Source organism: Aedes aegypti, chromosome 3 (assembly GCF_002204515.2).
Source record: "Aedes aegypti strain LVP_AGWG chromosome 3, AaegL5.0 Primary Assembly, whole genome shotgun sequence".
NCBI classification, from domain to species: Eukaryota; Metazoa; Arthropoda; class Insecta; order Diptera; family Culicidae; genus Aedes; species Aedes aegypti.
Window position 1 is genome coordinate 233,189,777 of NC_035109.1, and position 20,813 is coordinate 233,210,589.

At 39.0% G+C, this 20,813-nt stretch overlaps 1 protein-coding gene across 1 annotated transcript in view; it reads right to left on the bottom strand.

Moving 5' to 3' along the window:
* The window catches only part of LOC5576245 (tubulin beta-3 chain), a 93,095-nt gene that overhangs the window by 6,480 nt on the left and 65,802 nt on the right, over positions 1-20,813 (bottom strand). The window contains exon 2 of the mRNA XM_001655976.2: positions 4,699-4,807. Within this exon, the coding sequence (XP_001656026.2) occupies positions 4,699-4,807 (109 nt within the window). The remainder of the gene's footprint in view (positions 1-4,698; positions 4,808-20,813) is intronic.

A 20,813-nucleotide genomic window follows, 5' to 3' on the forward strand; every position in this document is an offset into this window, starting at 1 on the left:
TCCTTTTGAACAGTACTTATGATCAGCGTACCGGCCATTATGAAGCAGCTACGTTGTTGTTGTTGTTGTTGTTTGTGAGGGACTTTAACCCGAAGGTCATTCGTCCCTAAGCAGCTACGCAAAAGCTGTCTTGAGTCATTGAGAGGAGTCCTAGCAAATTCATTAAATATCATCGGAAATAAACCAACCAAAACTTAGTGACGATACGGAAGTCAAGGTGTAGTTGGCGCATAACAAGATTAAGACATTGTGGATATGCAATTGCAGAGTGATTTAGAGGATTGAGATAAACATTGTGAACACTTCCATGGAACGTCGTCGACAAGGAAATGAATCGAATACTTTCCAAGCTGCAGAAGATATGGTGAACTGATCAGTACATTAGTGCTGCCAGAACCTATCTTATAATGGTGAAATGCATCGTAGAACTAGGAGTAACCGGAATCAGAAGAACTTTCATTGTCGGGGAATTCCTCGAAGGAGTTTCAAGCGTTACGGATAAGTTGTGAAGAACAACGCATCGAAACACTAGATTTAGGTTGTCAAAGCTCCAGTCAAGTGGCTCATGAAGGAGATTTCTTGGTTAAAGGAAGCCTTACTTTCGGGGAACACTCCATAGAAGTAGGCTAGGCTTAGCGCATGGGGAATTGTCGAATAACTAGTCGTAGTTCGTAGAAGCGTCACTTCACCACCTCAGTGTTCCGATGTAGTTGTGTAAGCTTCAAAGGACTTTTTTGATGGTAGTACGGTTTGATGGAAAAGCGGTTCGGAAGCATTTTTAGCATCAAGTGCATGAGAGTAGCAAGCGTGTATCGAAATTCGAATCGAATGGTTTCCAAGGAAACAATGTGCATCGTAGCCGGAAGGACGCCCATCAAGATCATTATCATTGTATAGGTATGTTCAATGCTTCATCCAAAGAGGTACCAGAGGAGTCCGCAACACGTGTGATGAGACAACGCTTAGAGGTTGGCAACAGGTATGAGACTTTTGATAGAGTTCCAAAGGTAGAGTGACCCATCACCTAATACTAAATGAGTAATATTGGTGTAAAAGAAACCATGAGAAAGTGAACTTCCATCTAACGCAGTTTCAGCCAGAACATGGTTGCTATAGAGGGGCCCAGATAGCCGTAGCGGTAAACGCGCAGCTATTCAGCATGACCATGCTGAGGGTCGTGGGTTCGAATCCCGCTGGTCGAGGATCTTTTCGTAAAGGAAATTTTCTCGATTCCCAGGACATAGAGTATCTTCGTATTTGCCACACATGCAAAAATGGTCAATCGGCAAAGAAAGCTCTCAGTTAATAACTGTGGAAGTGCTCATAAGAACACTAATCTGAGAAGCAGGCCCAGTTGGGACGTAACGCCAGAAAGAAGAAGAATGGTTGCTATAGGTAGAACCTATAGCAATTCAAGTGCCCACGCATTATTGTTATTGAGGGATCGCACGCTCGATTCATACAGAGGAAACACGTCCCCAAATATTGTAATCCAGAGTCTATGCCAAAGTTGCCAACTCGAGTCCGTGGGGTGACGCCTACAGAGTGATTATGGCAAGACCAAAAGTGTCATAGCATCCCCCCTATGCGCACATACATGCAGAGAATGGCACTGGTAAAGTAGAGTACCAAATAGTATCCTTTCTATCAATGTCCTGCCAACCTTTTAAATCAGTGATTCCCAAAGTGGGCGAATTCCCCCCCCGGGGGGCGATTTTCAGTTCCAAGGGGGCGAAAATTTGTAAATCTGAATTCGGGGGGCGAAAAAGCTAGAAAGGGGGCGAATGTTGTAGAATGGGAGCATTAAAAAAAAAACATTTGGAGCATTGTTAAAAACATTGTTCTAAGGCTCAACAATCGATCATTTGTCAAAAAGCATTTTTTCCCCAATGGATCAATAAAAAAAGAACATTTGTTTATCATAATTGGTAATAGAAAGGGACGAAGAATACGACCGAAACTGTAGAATTTTAGTTCTTTCTGGAGAAAATTGTTGTTTTAAATTTGGCAAATGACCGATTCTAAATAGAAACTTAATTGAAGAATATGTCTACTCTGAGACATCTGAAGAATTTCGATTCTTTCGTTTATTAAATCCAATTTACTTATCTTCATGAGTACGTAGGTTCCTCTGAACATGCTCATTTTTAATTTAAAATAAATGGTTTTTGTTATGGATTCCGTCAACTCTTCTGAATGATTCTATGATTAGATTACATTGAAAGTATTTTATAATAATGAGACACGTGAAAACTTAAGGCACTTTTTTTTTAAATTTATTTAAACATCGAATAAAAAGTTCCATGCCTTTTTTGTAGGAAATGATTATAATAAGGCTGCAAATTAATTTATTGGTGGCATCCACTTTTTCATGGATTTGTTAAACGGCACTCATTTTGATATCTTGGTTACACGCATTTTAATCAATATTTATAGTACAATTAATTTTAAAAACAAATTCAAGAGCATTTGACAAACAGAAATCCAGTTCTAATGATAAAACCACTGAATGTCAAAGGCATAATAACAAACCTGAAGATATGACTTAGGGACATTGAATTACAAGCATAAGATCTGATAAAAACTGAGTTGTATTGAATTCAAGATAAAAAAAAACCCTTCTTAATGTTGTATTGCAGTGATTTCCATTTTATTTTTTTTCAAAATTGAATGATTTTTTTCATTTCAATTTGGCATTGACCCATTTTTAGAATAGTCATATTTCCAAAATAACATAAATTACCCAAAATTTTTAAAACTTTCAACAGCTTTAGAAACATAAAAATAAATCAAAATTTATCAAAAAATAAAGCACCATAAAAAACTGATCAGTTGATCATTTTCATAAATTTTGGTTGTCTAAATTCATAGGAATATCTCGGTTAGATTTGTTGATACCAGAAATCGATGCATGTGACGATTGCATGCAATTTTTATCGATATACGAGTCGTGGACATTTTTTGGCATATATGAATGCTTCAAAATCACAAATAATTGTCAATTTTATCACAATTAAAATGCAATACCTTTTTAATTTGATTAATTTTCTGTACGTAATGTTCGAATCAGGGGGGCGATTCCAAAAAAATATTGGTCTCAAGGGGGCGAAAGTCTAAAAAGTTTGGGAAACACTGTTTTAAATGTTTGGTTGTACATCCGCGAAGCAACCAATTTGTCTGGATTTGTCAAAAGTCGTACTTTGTAATGTAATTTCTGATAACTGTAGTATATTCTGACATAACTTTGCTATCTAGGACATTTTTGTCATAATTTTCTTACTGTCCTAAATAATGTAGTAAAGCAAAGATTTTTTGAGGTCTTGTCCGCTCAAAGTTAGACACAGCGTTTGATTGTCGTATACTCTGATGATAGACTTTCCACCTTCGAAAATCACACTTTATTGTTGAAAATCTTAGTTTGTTTGGTATCAGAGGATGGAGGAGTTCTTAGAGAACGTGTTTCTCATGGTCACAGTAAAATATTCTGTCGAGGTCATAGTTTTGAGGACATGTGCGTCTTATAGGTTTGATATGCCTTTATTTTTTTATTAAAGTTTAATAAAAATAAATAAATACGGAGGTCCAAAACATTTTTTTTTTTTTTTTGATGAAATTTGTTCCTTTGATTGGAGACAACTTGTATCAATTCTAGCTCACAGGTTTAATAAAAATAAATAAATACGGAGGTCCAAAACATTTTTTTTTTTTATGAAATTTGTTCCTTTGATTGGAGACAACTTGTATCAATTCTAGCTCACAGATTTTGAGCACAACAGAGCCGCTTATCATACTTATTTGAAGGTTCATCCACTGGTCTCCAAAATGAGCCGTTTTTTTATGGACCATACTGTACATAGAATGTTAAATGTGAAAAATTGGATCAAATGCAATTTAGTGCATAAGTCGTTGCAATCTTCTATTGCTTAGATAAGTGTTTAATATATTTATGTTAAGAAGCGTTTTCTCTACCTGCTTAAAGGCTAATAAAATTCGCCAGTAAAAATCTGAACTTCTACGGCAAATGTAATGCAATATGACTTTAACAATAAGTATTCATTGTAGCCTTATATAGTTTTAGTAAATTAGGATGATAGTGTTGCCTAACACAGAACATCTAGATATAAGAAATGAATATAATGTTCAAAATGATGCCTCTACTGCATTTCAGCTTTGATCCTCAGCTCACGAACATACCAGTTTTGCAAAATGGCTATCCAACCGGCAAATTTTGCACAGCAGATAAAAAAAAGTGCGGTACATTTCATATACCGTACCGTTCTATTATCGATGGTTTTAAATTCGTGATCATCAATTAAGGTGTATGGCGCGCGCGCTTCGTTGCACAGCAGAAAACACCGGCTCAATCAGAGCTCAGAGTCGAGTATGGATAGTAGACGGTTTTAATGGCCACGGTCAGCCACGGTAGGTAACAGTAGCCACGAAACCGGGAAGTGAAAGACAGCAGGCGAGAGAAAAAAAACACCGGCGAAAGCTAATAACGGATCATTGAACTAACAAATAATGGGTGATGTTCGCGATCGAGTAGGGGGTTAGGAGCGTGATGTTGCACACACTTGATCAGTGGTAGGATTGCAAATTGCTGATAGGTGATCAGCATGAAGATGGGGATCATAATAAAAACAGAAGAACAACGTGAAAAACACAAATCGGATTGAACCACGTGGGGAGGTTGCTTACCGGAGGCTTCATTGTAATACACGCTAACACGTTCTAGTTGCAGATCTGATTCGCCATGGTAAATGCCGGTTGCGTCGATTCCATGCTCCTCGGAGATGATTTCCCAGAACTGAAATGGAGGAAAGAGGAAAATGATTCGATTAGTTAATGAAGAATCAGTACAGTGATGACTACATTCATGTAAAAAAATTATCATTATCTCCCAATGAGATACCAATATCACAATTATTTCCACATTATGCTATGTATTGATAGTAGAGTTCGATAATACGATGCTACCCCATTACCTCAAAAGCCACTATTCCCAATATATCATAACCATAGACATTGCTCCTAGACCTGTGCGCCGAAATATTTTTGATCGACGACGATGTCAGAGCACTTTTGGGTATTCGGCGTTGAAAAATTAAACATAAAAAATCGAAAATATAAGTGTATGCGTAAGAATACACAAATAAAAAAGTTGGAAATCGCATTTCCCACCTTTTTTCGTACTTATTCATGAGGCTTTATACAATTTCCCATATCTCATGTACGCTTCCTATGATGGAGATCAATAAAATATTCAGTCATTTCCTAGATTTTTTTCACTAAATTTTTTTTTGAATTTGTGACATTTAAAAAAAAAATTACGCTATTAATAAATGTTTTCAAAGGACACGGACACCGTCTTCAGCCATTTTGCTGCACAGACAACAGAGTGTGGCTTAACATTGAGGGCCTTCCTTAGCCGAGTAGTTAGAGTCCGCGGCTACAAAGCAAAGCCGTGCTGAAGGTGTCTGGGTTCGATTCCCGGTCGGTCCAGGATCTTTTCGTAATGGAAATTTCCTTGACTTCCCTGGGCATAAAGTATCATCGTACCTGCCACACGATATACGAATGCGAAAATGGCAAATTAGGCAAAGAAAGCTCTCAATTAATAACTGTGGAAGTGCTCATAAGAACACTAAGCTGAGAAGCAGGCTCTGTCCCAGTGGGGACGTAATGCCACCAAGAAGAAGCTTAACATTGGAGACAACGGACAAGCATGCTCCAATGGCACAACCGAGAAACATTCCTGACGAAAAGTTTGAAATGGCAAAAATTAAACCCACACCCTATTTTTATAAATTTGCAAGTGCTCTTCAAAAATTATGAGATTACGGCATATCAGTTTAAATTCTTAAGCGATCCAATGCTGAGAAAATTAGCCATGTTTTTAAGTGTAATTTTAAAAAAATGTCACACATTCAATTGAAAATTTAGTAAACAAAACTTAAAAATCTTGGGAAAAAACCTTCGAAGTAATATTAAGTCATTGCCTTTCACATGAGCCATAGAGAGTTTCAACTGGACGTATAATCACATAAAAAAACGAAACTTTTTGTATGTTTTAAGGGGGTGAGAAATTAATAGAAAAACCCATTCAAAAATTCTGGAACAAACCTCCAACAATTTTATACGGAAAAGGGTGCTTTCATGATAAGAATCAAGAATGAGCCCAAGGTAAGATTCCTGAAGAAATATGTTGAATTTAAAAGCATCCCTGAAAAATATTTGTTAGGATCCGCTACAAAACACATGGAATAATCTGATGGTAACTTTCTATAGATTCCTGGAGGTGTCCTAGGAGGATTCCCTTGCAATTTCCACTACGAAATGGAACTGTCCTGAAATGAACATAGTCTATGGAAAATTCTCTTGGGAAATTAAAAAAAAACAATCCATAGAATAGGTACTCTTGATATATTCCCTGAAGAGATCTCTGAAGGCATCTCACAATGGATTCTTTGAATATTGTTTTGGGTTAATTCTCGATGAATCTCTTGAGTAATTCCTCAAAGTTTTCTTGGATTACATGCAGAAAATTCAAGAGAAATTTCTGTGAAAATACCTCCAGATTTATCTTTAACGTTTTGAGGAGAACTCCTGTGGAATTTGCATTTATAATTCACATTTAGTAATCCAACAATAATAATTGGATTAATTTTAGAATGGATTGTTTAAGCAATTCATTAGGAAATACAAAGAATATTTCTTGCAAAGAAATTTGAAAAATATAGCATGAAGCCCGTGAAAAACCTTAAACAAACACGAGGAATTCCTCAAATAATGCATTGTGATATTCTTTTAAATCCTGGAAACAACTCCTTGAAAACAAAACACTCTAAGGAATTCTTGAAAATAGTTTTGAAGATATTCATGCAGAAATTACTAAGTGAGTTTATAAAAAACGTATTGGAGAAATGCTTAAAAAGAATTCTTTAAAAAAAAATCCTGAACGTAAACTCTGAAACATTCCAAGAGCAACTGTTTTATGAAGGAAACATCGAAGGCAATCTTGTGGAAGCGCCAGAAAATTTTAAATGAAATTCCTCGAGAAAAATAAGAAGTACTAGATTTTTGGAAATAAAAAACCTAGTAGAAAAATTCCAAGAATTCTTTCTTAATGAGTTTACACTCGAGACGGTATCCTCAAAGGAATCTTTTGAATGATTCTCGATGGGATCCCTAGGAGAATTCCTGGGGGATTCACTGGATAATTTCCTGGACAACGTTATGAAGAAATCCTTTCACACATAAATCTAAGATTTTATATAATAATTGCAATTCCTAAATTTTTCCGGTAAAATTCCGGGATTTTTCATAATAAAATTGAATGTTTCGGGCTGAAATATTTATTGGCGTGAAAGCACAAAACAGGCGGCGATTTAATTGTTTAGTTTGCTACAGAGTTTAAACTTAATGTGTATAATAATACATATCAACAAAGCTTATAATACTTTCTATGCTCAAAAGTTATTCTTTGATGGTTTCGAATAGTATTGTATTGTAATTTTGTATGAAGATTGTAACTATGTCGAAAAAAATCAATTTAATCTAATTTTTGTAGTGCAATTTGAACCAAATTAAATCCAAAATGAAAAATATATCCTATTTTGCATGCTTGATGGATTAGATTATGAAAAATTGGATAAATCATGCATTAAATTTAGTGTAAACATCGATGAAACCAGTGTGTTATACAACTTTGGCGAGCTGTAGCCTAAAATTGTGACGTGCTGGAACACTTCTGAGAACGGCATCAGATTCAGCGACCCCAAATCTATTGAATACACAAAATTTGATCCTTGAGACACGCAAAAATGACATTTTTGATACGCTGTGTTAGAAGCATACTTAACTCTTCACAGTTAGATCTGACATAAGCAAAGCAAACTATAGATATGATATTAGTCGTGCATCCAAAATAAATTAAATGCATAAAGTATTAGGGAAAAACTTCATAATATTTTAAAGGCATTTTGAATTCCTTCAAATGTCTCACTAACATAAGCATTATTTAACGGTAAAGTTTAAACGGATATCAATTTCATGTGTAGAGTGAAAATAAATTACCGAAGATCATATGAATCATGAGACCATAATTTCAGAGGAGTCCGGGTGGTTTAGTTTATTGGAAATCATGAAACGAAATTATCATCTACAGTTGCCTCTATTCGTCGTATCATTTTCATTTCTGTCGCAGTCAGTTTTCAGATTCGTCTCTCAACTAATGGTTCACTGTGATATAGTGAGTGGTCAAAATACATCACTGTTATAAAATGTTTAGCAAGATTATTTAGATCTTCGAGCATCCCGCTCCATTCTTACAGTATGATTAAATATGTGGACTTCCCTTAAAATTCATTGGCCCCATCAACATACAGCCCAAATATATAAGCCCATTTACTTTTGACCGAACAAATACATGACGGCATCACAATCACAATCACAATCAAAGGAATCGTTTTCTACGCCAAACATCACGCATACTTTGTTGCGTACAAGTTTTTTTTCTCAGTAGGGCGGATTGAACTTTGTTTATGCTCGTTGAGGGAATTTGATAAAATGTCGTGAGTTATAGAAGTTTTACGGCATGTGATCGAAATGAAATCCTTCAGTGAAGAAGTTTGAAAGTTTTTCATAGTGTGAATAAATTTTCTTTGAAGTAAGTCACACATGGGGGCGGGAAGAAAGTGAATCGTAATGTGGCGCAGTCATTCGGTAATAAGATTCGCTCGGTACGTATTCGTCCATGCGATCTCGGTGAAAAAGTGTAAAGTGAATAATTGAACTAAAGTTATTTATTGAAATACAGTAGTGTTATTGCATTTTTGGTGTACAAGTGGACGGACCATAACAGCTTTCACAAAATAACACTTGGAAAATGAATCTATGTTGCGGGTTAGTTTGAATATCCGCCGTAGTGGAACATGTTAAGTTGGATACGACGAAAAATAGCGCTTACGACGAAGGATTGAATTGAAGTACAAACCCACAATTTTGGGACCGTCCATTAACCGCATGGACATTTATCGTAAAATACCAAGTTCCATTAAAATTTAAAATTTGGACAAAAGCCCACGAAGAAAAATGGGTGGGTCTGGAAATCCGAAAAAATGATTACATAAATTATGAACAGCCCCTTATTTACAAGCCTCTGCGGTCAAACCTCCGATGAATTATTATAAATAGTAATATACTACTTGCATGTGACTGACAGAAACCATTTACGATGAGTAAATTTATTAGAAATAGATATAAGATTGAATAGTTACGAAGTATAAAGAAAAAAGACACGGAATTTGAACTTCAACAAAAATGGGGGAGGGCGCAGAGGAGTGCGACACCATGCGCCTGTTATCACAACTTCTTAGTCGCTTGATTTTAAAGAACATCTTTTCCAAAATGTTAGGAAGTCACCAAGGTATAGCTTTTTTAGCGTCATCAATTTATTGAGTTTTACGGGCGTTTATCTTCTCATCCAATATCTAGCAAAAATATTGGTCTAAAGATCGACGTACGTAAAAAATGTTAATCTCGTTTACGCCAGCAGAATCAAATAGGCCATAGATTCGAACGAATAGGATTTTATCGAAAGTTTGATCCATCGTAAACAAGAATGAGGGTATATATCGATGGTGTTCTTATACAACCTAAAACATCCATACAAATCAATACAATACTTCGTTTGCTTGAATGAAGGGTTAAGGTGAAGATGCATCGAAGCCAAACCTCGAATTTTCAAGAGCACAAATCTAGAGAACCAGACAACTGTTCGTGCTGAAAATCTAATCGATTGGTCACCACCAGTGAGTGACCAGTGAGTAGCATTTTCAGCATAAACGGTTGTCTGATTCTCTAGATTTGTGCTCTTGAAAATTCGAGATTTGGCTTCAATGCATCTTCACGTTAAGAGTAAAAAAAAAATTAAAGACACAAGCCGCCTTATAGTAATTAAGTAATGCTATTGAAATCGTTCCACAGTTTTTAACAATGTCAGGATCTAAAGTTATGAAACAGAGTGTATCCACAAACATTAGCATACTTTTTCGTTCTAAGTGGCATAATTCCTTGAAATAATGGAATGAATTTCGTTAAAACAGACTGCAAAGGCAAAACCTCGTTTTACAAAACAAACAACATTATTTCATGCAATAATTCAATTAACAAACCCCCTTCGTAAAGTGTATCGACATTTTGGCTAGGTCTTATTTCTCACTGATTTTCGTTTGCAAAACTAATTGCATCTGTGGCTAATTGCTCACCAACATTCTTCATTATTTGATACTATAATTTGAGTCACATTTATCACAGTTCAAAAATTCCACAATGCGCGAGCTTGCAGCGTGGATCTTTTTAGCGTCGTTGACAAGATACTCAAAATTCTCAAGACTTGCTTACTCATCGCCGTCATCTCTCCGGACATCATCATCAAAGTCGTCACGCACCGATAATTGCCCCCAAAAAGGTTCACTCATGAAGCCGACAGCCGCAGGCGTAAGTCACGGACTGCCGCCACCAATGCACAAAACATTTGATGTCAATCTCCGCGTTGAATTGGACCAAATTAGTGCGTTTGGTTGGCTGTGCAGCAGCCTGCGCGATCAAATCCAATTTGGTCGTTTTACTCTCCAATCAAGAGCCTTTATCTGGTGACAGCACTGGCGTCCAACCGAATAAGCCAATAATTAGTTCAATCTGTCGGTCGATTGTCGGTTCGCCGAAATGTTGTTGTTCTAACGGAATCAAGACTGAAAAACTACTTTTCGAGCGTGAAGAAAGCCGGTCTTTTATCCGCGGCGGAAGACATACTAGCCGGTGGTCATTCACCTCGGGCCGGTGTCCAAATAGATCTCCCGACAGTTTGATGGCTACAGTGCCGAACATTGTTTGACAGCTTTCGGAAAAAGTTCTCCACTCTCGAGTCCTCGCAAATGCAAAGTGGAAAATGTGAAAGATTGATGCACTCCATTAGGCTGTAGTGCGTCCAACTCGCATCCATGTCACAGAAGTGGTGTGCAACTTCATTTGACTGCAGCTACTACACATCGCAACTCTACATGCTCCTCTGCCAAGAAATTACAAATGACACATTTATTTTTAGATGTTTATAATTTATGGTGCCCATTGCACGTCGCGCTGGGTTTAGTGTGATTTATCCCTTCGGAGATCTGCCGGTCTGATGGTTGACGATCTTCGCCATGGTCCGATCCGTCTTAAGGGTGTCCCATATTAGATTGCATCACTGAAAAAACGCTGTAGAAAATAACGTAACTAGTTGACCGTTCCTTATCAAAATTCTAGACGATAAAATGGAACCTATAAGTATGATTTTGGCATAGTTTTTTTTAATCCAACTTCATTATCAGAAACGAACGCTCGTACCTTAAGCTTAACTCTACTCATTACATTATGTAGAACATCTGGATGCTGCTAATTCTGTACCCACTTCATGTTTTTCCCAGATAAGACTCAACTCCTTGACCACATCCCTGACCGGAGCATTGGGATTCCACTTTCACAACACTCTTTTGGTCCAGATCACTTTTAGAACATCCATTCTGACCGCATTTCTCTTTTTCAAAGATTCGTAGTATCGTTTTACCACACGACATACCGTTGACTGTACAATTCAGAATTGTTTTCCGATGTCTAAATGAAAGAGTTAAAGGTGCTTGCGCAAAATCGATTCGCGACGTTACTTTTCGGGTGAAGCAATTTTTTTTCCAATTTTCGAAAAAGTGATAGCGATAAAAAGGCAATGCGAGCAAACAACAACACTCTAAATAACATCCACCCACTTTTCAAAAGAAAAAATACAATGGATAGATTTCTACTCCTTTTTTCAATTTGTTGAGGAACACCCTTTACTTGGCATCGAGAGAAGAAACGTTCCCTTCCAATTCGCGACCGCATCTTTCGGTCACAGAAACAAGTGAAACGATGACAAACAGCGCAACTTCACCCTTCTATATGGCGGACAAAGTTGCAATCGCCTTCGGAGAGATATGTTTGCAATGTGCGTTCCTACGCACATTGGTTATAGCTACGAAAGGACGGAGAGGGCAAACGAAGGCATCCAAAAGATGTTTCCTGTTCCATTCGAAGCTGTCGCGATACGTGTCAATCATGGGGAGACTTTCTTGCTTATGTCACTAGTTGACAACCTAGTCTCGACCAACACCGGAATATTCTATCGTCCGTAATAAGCCTATAATGATGGGATGAAGCTTTCAATCCAGATCGATTGGCTACCAGGTGAAATCGTTTATCTGTCCTAATTTATGCTACCATATCTGTGCTGATTGGATGTTTTTCTAGTGCGAAATATCAATTTGTCGTGAGACGAATTATAAATGCCCATTATACTTAGCATATTAATAACACAATCGTATTGGAAAGTGTGATGGATAACCAAAGATTGACAGGAGATGTTCTTCATTTCAATTCTTTGAAATCGTTTCAGAGTACCAGGAGCACGACGCCAATGACTAGATCAGAGGTTTGGTAAAAAAAAACTTTCTCTCTACAACCAACTACTGAAGACCTAATCTGAATACCTAATACTGAAGACTAGTAATCTTTGCTTAGTAAACCTATAGGGTAGAAGCACCGGTTTTGACCATACGCCAGTTCATTTATTTGTATACACCAACAGACAATTAGTCCCAATGATGTGTGGTTACTTAAATTTACGACAAAATTGGTCAAGATATATAAAAACAAATACACAATAAAAATCAAACAATTCTTTGAGTAAGTATTTCGGCAAAATTACGGCGGACTGTATGTCTTGGAAGATGAAAGTCGAACGCTGGTGCTACTCTGTTGAATACGCGTTGCAGCCCATTTATAGCTACATGTTGTCCAAAATTAGTTCGTCGTAGAGGTGGTCGTAACATAGAATTAGCTCGCAAATTCCGGTAGCGAGCACTTATATCTATCTGTCCAAGAATAGCGGGGCAGTCGATTCTCCCTTGCAACAGGTCAGCAACTATCATCGCTCTGTTTATGTCCCGGCGTGACTGTAACGTCTCAAGATGGATCAATTGGCATCTACTATGATAGCTTGGTAATCGGTGTGGATCGCGCCAAGGAAGTCGGCGGAGTGCGAAACGAATAAAACGACGTTGAACCGATTCAATCCTTTCAACGCCGTTCTGATAGTGTGGGTGCCAAACCGTCGAACAATATTCCAAAGTCGCACGTACAAGCGAACAGTAGAGTGACTTGAGGCAGTATACGACGGTGAATTCCTTAGCAATACGGAAGATAAATCCTAAAGTCCTTGAAGCTTTTGCGATGACGTAGGACATATGGTGCTTGAACGTTAGTTGGGCATCCATAATGACACCTAAATCCTTCACATGATCAACTCGTTGAAGTATTTTTCCGAATAACTGGTAGTTGAAATAGACAGGCTCTTTTCTCCGTGAGAACGATATAACATTACACTTTTCAGGATTCACCACCATGCGATTCAAACTACACCATCCTGCAAAAGCATCCAAATCGTTCTGTAGAGTTATAGCATCACAGATGGAACGGACACGGAGATACATTTTTAAATCGTCGGCATAGCTTAATCGTGGCCCTTTAATTACGTAGTTCACATCGTTAAAGTACAATAAAAAGATCACAGGACCCAAATGACTTCCTTGAGGTATTCCAGAAGTAGTTGTGAATGTTTCTGAAAAATGTCCTTCCAGTCCGACCGTCAGCTGTCTCTCTGTAAGGTAGGACTTAAACCAACGTAGCATTAGTCCGGAAATTCCGAACCTTTCTAGCTTTGCGATCGTTATCAAATGGTTGATCTTGTCAAATGCAGCAGTCAGATCCGTATAAATAACATCTGTTTGGACACGTTCAGTGAAGCTATCAGAAACGTGGGATGTAAGACTCAAGAGATTGGTGGTAGTAGATCTCCCAGGAATGAAACCATGTTGCTCATTACTTATGAACTGCTTACAGTGAGCTATTAGCGGTTCCATTACTACTAACTCAAAGAGTTTTGAAATAGCACAAAGTGACGAGATCCCACGATAATTACTAACATCCTTGCGGTCGCCTTTTTTGTGAACTGGAAAAATGATAGCATTCTTCCAAACCGATGGGAACGTTCCACTCGTTAGGGACAAAGCAAACACATGACGGATAGGTAAGAGCAACTGCTCGATATACGATTTCACGAAGGAAGAAGGAATTCCATCGGGGCCGGGGTTGATCGAAGATTTCAATTGGGTGGCAGCTCTAGCAATCATACCATCATCGACACTAAATGCGTTCAATGTCTGTTCAATGACCAACGGAACGTTACTAGCAGCAAGTGCTACATACTCCTCTGATAACATCTCGTTACAAAAAACGCTAGAAAATTTTTTGGCAAAAAGCCGACAAGCTTGATTTCCATCAGAGGCAACTTCATCGTCTAGTTTCACAGTAGAAGGCAATCCGGATTCCTTTCGTTGTTAGTTCACGTACCGCCAAAATGATTTAGGTTTGGTTTTGAGATTTTGCTGAATGTGCTGCTGATATCGTCTGAAACAACGCCGGCTAGTGCTTTTATATTTGTTGTTAACACTCACATAGTGATTACGGTGAGACTGCGTTCCATGCTTGGAGTATAGCCTGAGGGCTGCTCTCTTGGAAGTCTTGAGGCGACGGAGCTCTTGAGTTTGCCAAGGTGGACCAGCGGTCCCATGGACTTTTTTGGGTACATGTCTTTCAATTACATGCCCTAAGATATGCGTAAAAGTTAGGGCAGCATTTTCAACGTCATTCGTATCAAGAACCTCAAGCCAGTCTACAGAGGCTAAAAATTCAACTATTCCCTGTTGATTTGCTCTATTGAAATCGTATGAAACCGGAGATATGGTTAGCGGTTCACATGGTTCACTATCGGCGAGCAGGAGAACCAACGGCGGGTGATGTGAAACGTTCTTAACCAAAGCTGATGGGGCGATTGCTATTGAAGGTGCAACATCCTGTGTGCTAACAAAGCAGAGATCTAAACATCGTCCGTTTTCATTCACTACGTCATTGACTTGCCGTAACGTAGCAGCATTGTAACTGTCTAGAAGGCGTGATGATCCGACGTGCAAGGAGGTGCAATTTGGATCGGGGTAAAGAAAACCGTTTTGGGTCGATTGCCAAGAAATTCCAGGAAAATTGAAATCACCGAATACAATAATTTCATCAGTAGCGTTCGCCATATCAACCACCCTCATGGTCGAATGAATGTGCGTATCAATTAAAGCAAGAGTACGATCCGGAGGAATATAAATTCCACATAGATAAACGTATCGGTTGGAGAGCTCAATTCGAACCCACAGTTGCTCGACACTTGCCCACGAGTCATCATCGATTGTTCTGGCTTTCAGCTTCTTCTTTACTGCCACAAGGACACCACTTCTAGTGGATTTTAAACTATTGCTCGGACTACGGTCGCAACGGAACACTTCATAAGCAGGACCAAATACTTGACCCGAAAGAGTACGAGTATCGAGCCAGGTTTCAGTCAGTTGTAGCCATAAGGGATTATACACCGTTTTACATAGCCAATCAGAATGAAACCTATTTTGTTCAGTAGATCACATTCGCATGATAGAGCTACACTATTTACTCGTCCAAATTAATTCCTATTTTGGCCACTCTCATGAGAAATCAATGCGATTGGCCAATTTAGGAACCGAAGTTAAATCTCTGGCCAAAACTGGTTCCGTTGGCCTATATTGAGCAATTAGATTTTCAAAATAAAAGAAGAATTATACCTCAGTTTTGATATTTTACACACATAATATGGATTGAAAGCTTGCTGCTGATATGTTTGTAGTATAAATAAACAGTAAAAAAAACAGTAGCTGATCTCGGAATATAGTATCGGCTCTTTCTCGATCATCCTAGATAGCACAGCCTCTCTGTTTAAAAAAAGGCGACTCACAGGGGCACCCATAAGAGATGTTTCATAAAATCAAACTCCAAGTGGCAAGCGAAGTAAGGGTTCTATACCCATTAGTAGCTGGTAAAGTTTCCCACCAAGAAAGGACAGTACCGGTGCTAACTTAAGCTGGAATAGTGTGATGACGGCCGGCACTAGTCGTTCCATCACCTGGATGGCCCAGGTCTAATCAATGAATTGTAATAGCGAGTATTTTACATCAATGTAGATGCTGAGCAATTCGACATCATTATAGAGTTTGCACAAGCAATATTAGCAAGGACTTGAAAATAAGTCTGTCGAAGTTGCGACAATCAGTCTTAGCTGTGAAGCAAGATTACGAGAAAATCGAGGAAGAATTTGTTGTGGCAGAAGCATTAAGTCGAGCCGGATTGAAACGCTGTAGGCAAAGTGAATATGTCATATGAATTTTTTTGGCAAATGCTGCAGAAGAGGGGAGCATAAATATATGTAAAGTTCTGTCCAGTTAAAATCCGGAATCAGTTATTGTATTGCAGCGGCACGGAAAGTGACCGCTGTAAGATTTCTTTTACAGCGGTTTGTTTACCTAGGCGCCCACTTTTTGTGGCATGAATTTCACGATTTTTCGTGCAGTGAGTCAAAGGTTATTCCAGATAAATAGAGCAGAGAAAAGAACCTGCACACTAACTTTGATAATCCAACGAGGTCCACATTAAAAATAGCAAAAACGTTGAGTGCCTCAGGGTAAGCCTCGTAGTGGAACATATGACCTAAAGCAGAACCAGAAGGTGTTGTGAACCGTCAGAGCAAGACTATCAGATAATGAAATTGCACAAAAAATACGCTGCTGCTAGCAGCACCGACAGCCCCCTGACCAAAAATTCTACATGGCGACGGCACGAGGAGATGTTCGTGGGAAGAAAACTGATTATTTGGCAAGGGATATTTAGCTGCGGAGCAAAGACCAAAGTGTTCGTGACAAATCAGACGATGGACTCGAAGCTGTACAAGGAATAATGCCTTAAAAAAAAACACGTACTACCTTTCATTGGAGTCTACAGAGGTTCCGTGAAGTTTTGATCAGATTTGGCGAGTTGCCAGGAAGTCATCCAGTGGTACGTCAACTTTACAGCTTCTCGCCAGCAAAAATATCCCATAAGGCTACCTGAAGTTCACCCAACAATCACACCGAAAACCAAATCGACCACGTTCCAATCGACGGAAAATTCTTCTCCGACATCATCAATATTCGCACAAACTTCAGTGCGACCATAGATTCGAATCACTAGCTAGTAGCTATATGTATGTGCTCAAAACTTTCGACGTTGACCAACTCGCGTCCAAGCCGAACGCCGCCGCCTAATATCAAGCGGCAACGTGACCCAGAAGTAGCCCAAGAATATGCCAGTAGTTGGAAGTGGCCTCACTGACGGAAGTGCAGCTTGGCGCTGCAACTCTTGAAGATGGCTCGACCAGCTATGATATATTATGCACGAATACGGTTTTTCGGCCAAACTGATAAGATTGATCAAAGTAACATGATGTGCTTAGTCGGAGTATCAAGGACACTCTCGAGTCCCTTCGAATCTCGCGGAGGGTAACGGCAAGGTGATGGCATTTCGTGTTTCCTGTTCAACATTGCGTTAGAGAGTGTAATAAGAAGAGCGGGGATAGACACGGGTGGCAAGATTTTCAGAAAATCCGTCCGGCTTTCTTGTTTCGCTGTATTATAGCTCCGAACTTTGAGATTATGGCGTATACGTACATCTAACTATGGACTGAAGCTAGGCAAAACGGACTGCACACCAATGCGTCGAAGACGAAGTACATGATAGCGAGGGGCTAAAGAGAGGACACGGCATACCTACCCCTCGAATTCATAATGACGGTGATGATAACGAGGTGATCGAAGGACTCGTGTACTTGGACTAACTGGTGACCGCCGACAACGACACCAGCAGGGAAATCCAAAGACGCTTCGTGGCTGAAAATCGTGCGTACTTTGGACTCCGTAGAACTCTGCGGACTATCTACGGTGGAGTGCACATGGAAGACGGAACGTGGAGAAGGCGAATGAATCATGAATTGCACCAGGTTCTGGGAGAACCAACGTAAAAATTGGGAGGTTGCGGTGGACCCAGCATGTTACCAGAATGTCGGATAACATTCCGGTGGAAATGGTTATCGAAAACATTGGCGACAAGCAGCCATGGACCTATTCGAATAGAGACATTTTCTACGTACAGGCCTTAGACAGACTGGTAAGGTAAGTAAAGTGCCAAGCGTAAGGTGAAAGTAAATCGGTAAAAAAAGCGGAGTTCAAAGGTGCAATCAAAAAGAATTTACTGCGTTACTGCGCAGTTGTCACTCTGGATGTCCGACAATGCAAGCTAGGAGGTGATAGCTGACGCACTACATCACTTCAGAGTTCTAGTGCTACTGTTGAACTGTTGTTCTACAAAGCTATTTTGATGATAAGAAGTAGTAAATTCACATTCACATGACATGAAAGTAGGCCCGAAAACCATGATATGGTGGAAGGTCCAATATTATGGAATGCCAGGTACTTAGGCTGCCGCTTCCAATGGGTGTTAAGATTGTAAGCTTGTTGAGCAATATTTAGGATCTAAGAAACTGGCACTTGCCCGCCATAAGACTAAGGTACACTCCCAAATTCGAGCAAAAGTCGCTTATCACGATGGGTAATTGCACAATCGAGTCCAAGCGATCCCTTAAACATCTCGGAGTGATGATCGAATACAAGCTCAGCTTCACTTGTCACAATGGTAAACTTCTGACAAGCATGGCGCTATCCATGCACAGGTAAAAAGGACAAATCTGATCAAAACCGCTCATAACACACATAAATCTGAAGCATTTGGAAAGCACGTATAGAATTATGTGCTAAAGAGTAAAAAGCGTGTACCTATCGGTTTCCATAAAGGCAGTATGCATCATAGCAGGGATGGAGCTCCGTGGGATCATCATCAAGAGTTATGTCGAATGCTTCAAAGTTTGCAGCAGGTATGGGATATGTCCGCCAATGGCAAATTGTCCCATCGCCTAAAACAATATGTGTAAGACTAGTATAAAACAAGCCATGGAGAAATGAATCTTCACTTGAAGTAGTTTCTGTAAGGACATAATTGGGCAGTACCTACACAGGTTAAGGCACATAGATTCACCTGAGTGCCGCAAATTTACTGGTGCAGATGAAACAGCGAAGAATGTTCTGTTCTGAAGCCAAGGGTGGTTTTAGTGGATCAACACGTCAAGCCCAGTTAAGTTATCTTCTCGAGGGTCTGTCCATTGTAAAACAAAACACGATATACAAATGCAGAAATAGTCAATTGCCATAAAAAGTTCACAGTTGATAACTGTGGAAGTGTTCATAGAACATTAAGCTAAAGAACAGCCTCCGTCTCAGATGAGATGCAATGCTAGAAAAAAACAAAGAGGGAATTGATTGCTCCTCTCCAATTTGTTGTTCCATATAATGACACATCTCACGCGTTTTCCGACAGTTTCACGCGAATGCCAAACTAAAAAATAACAGAAAACACTTTCAGCAGATCGGTCTTACTCTGAGACTGACATCGGCTGCGATCGCGTGCCGGCGCTGAACGCAGACATCTCAGCCGTCCCCTCGAGATAAAGAGGAAAACACTTTTCATCTTGATGGCTCTTCGTAGGTTTCTCACTTCTTGGTGGGATGCCCCATCAAGGCTTTGTCTTCAATTTCCCTTTCAACTCGTGAAGAAAAATAAAGAGATGAAAGATTACAGTCGAAAGGTCTACTCTAACCGAAAGAAAAGAACTGCTCCACTCCAATACCGACGTCGTTTATGGGAAGAAAAAGATGTTCTCATCCGACAGCAAGAGGAATCTCGGCGCTGAGGTGGCAAATCTGATGCAACAGGAAAAAACGAATCCGATTGCAACAAGGCGCAGTGCAGAGGAAGTTGTTAATATCGTCTTCGCCAGCCCGGGAATTGGAAGAAACCATTCATTAGCACCTCCGCCGTTGGCGTCTTCCTTTTATTTTTGGCGTTCAAGTCTGGTCGTCGTGACACGTCCCGGCTTCGGGTGTTGATCGTAAAGACTTGAATAAATATTTACTTTCTTAATTACGGGTCAGACAGTCCAGAAGCTGGATTTGCTTTGGTTCTAATTTTGCCCAATAAAACCATATCGTATAGATACCTTGTCCATGGAGGTAGAATGCATTATCCGTGGCGACAGCAACGGTGATTTATTCCCGGTCGAAACCCAAACTACGATTCCCGTTGCTGAGTCACCAAGAAGTCGATCTCGGCCGAAAATATTTACTCCCCAATGGGGACTGAGTCCCTATGATCACACTATGGATGATCAGATGGCCAAAAACCAAAAAATACTTGTTCAGATAGGCTTTTCTCTTTCATTATTCCATTATTTTAAAATATTCCTGGAATTTTAGAGTAATATGTTTTGTAGTTTTATCAACAATATGTTGTTGGCAAAATGTTAATAAATGATTTATTATGTTTTACCAAATTAGTATGATAATGTTTTCTAACACAGAACACCTAGATATAGGAAATAAATGTAATGCTTGGAATGATACCAATGAGGAATTGAAAAAAAATATTCTATGCTATCACAAGGTATTTTTTGGATGAAATATGGATACTCAATTATCGTAATATTTTATACAGATCTCTATATAGTGTTCAAAGGTTTACTAGAAAAGCTTTCTTAGAATTATAAAATGAAATGAAAATTCGTACATTTGTGCGGGTTAATGTAGGGACAATAATACAAAACATATATAAGGAACCACAAGGCATGTGAGAATCCGGAATAAAAAAAATGTCTTGAAAACTTGTGTTTTGAGAGCAAAACATCAAAT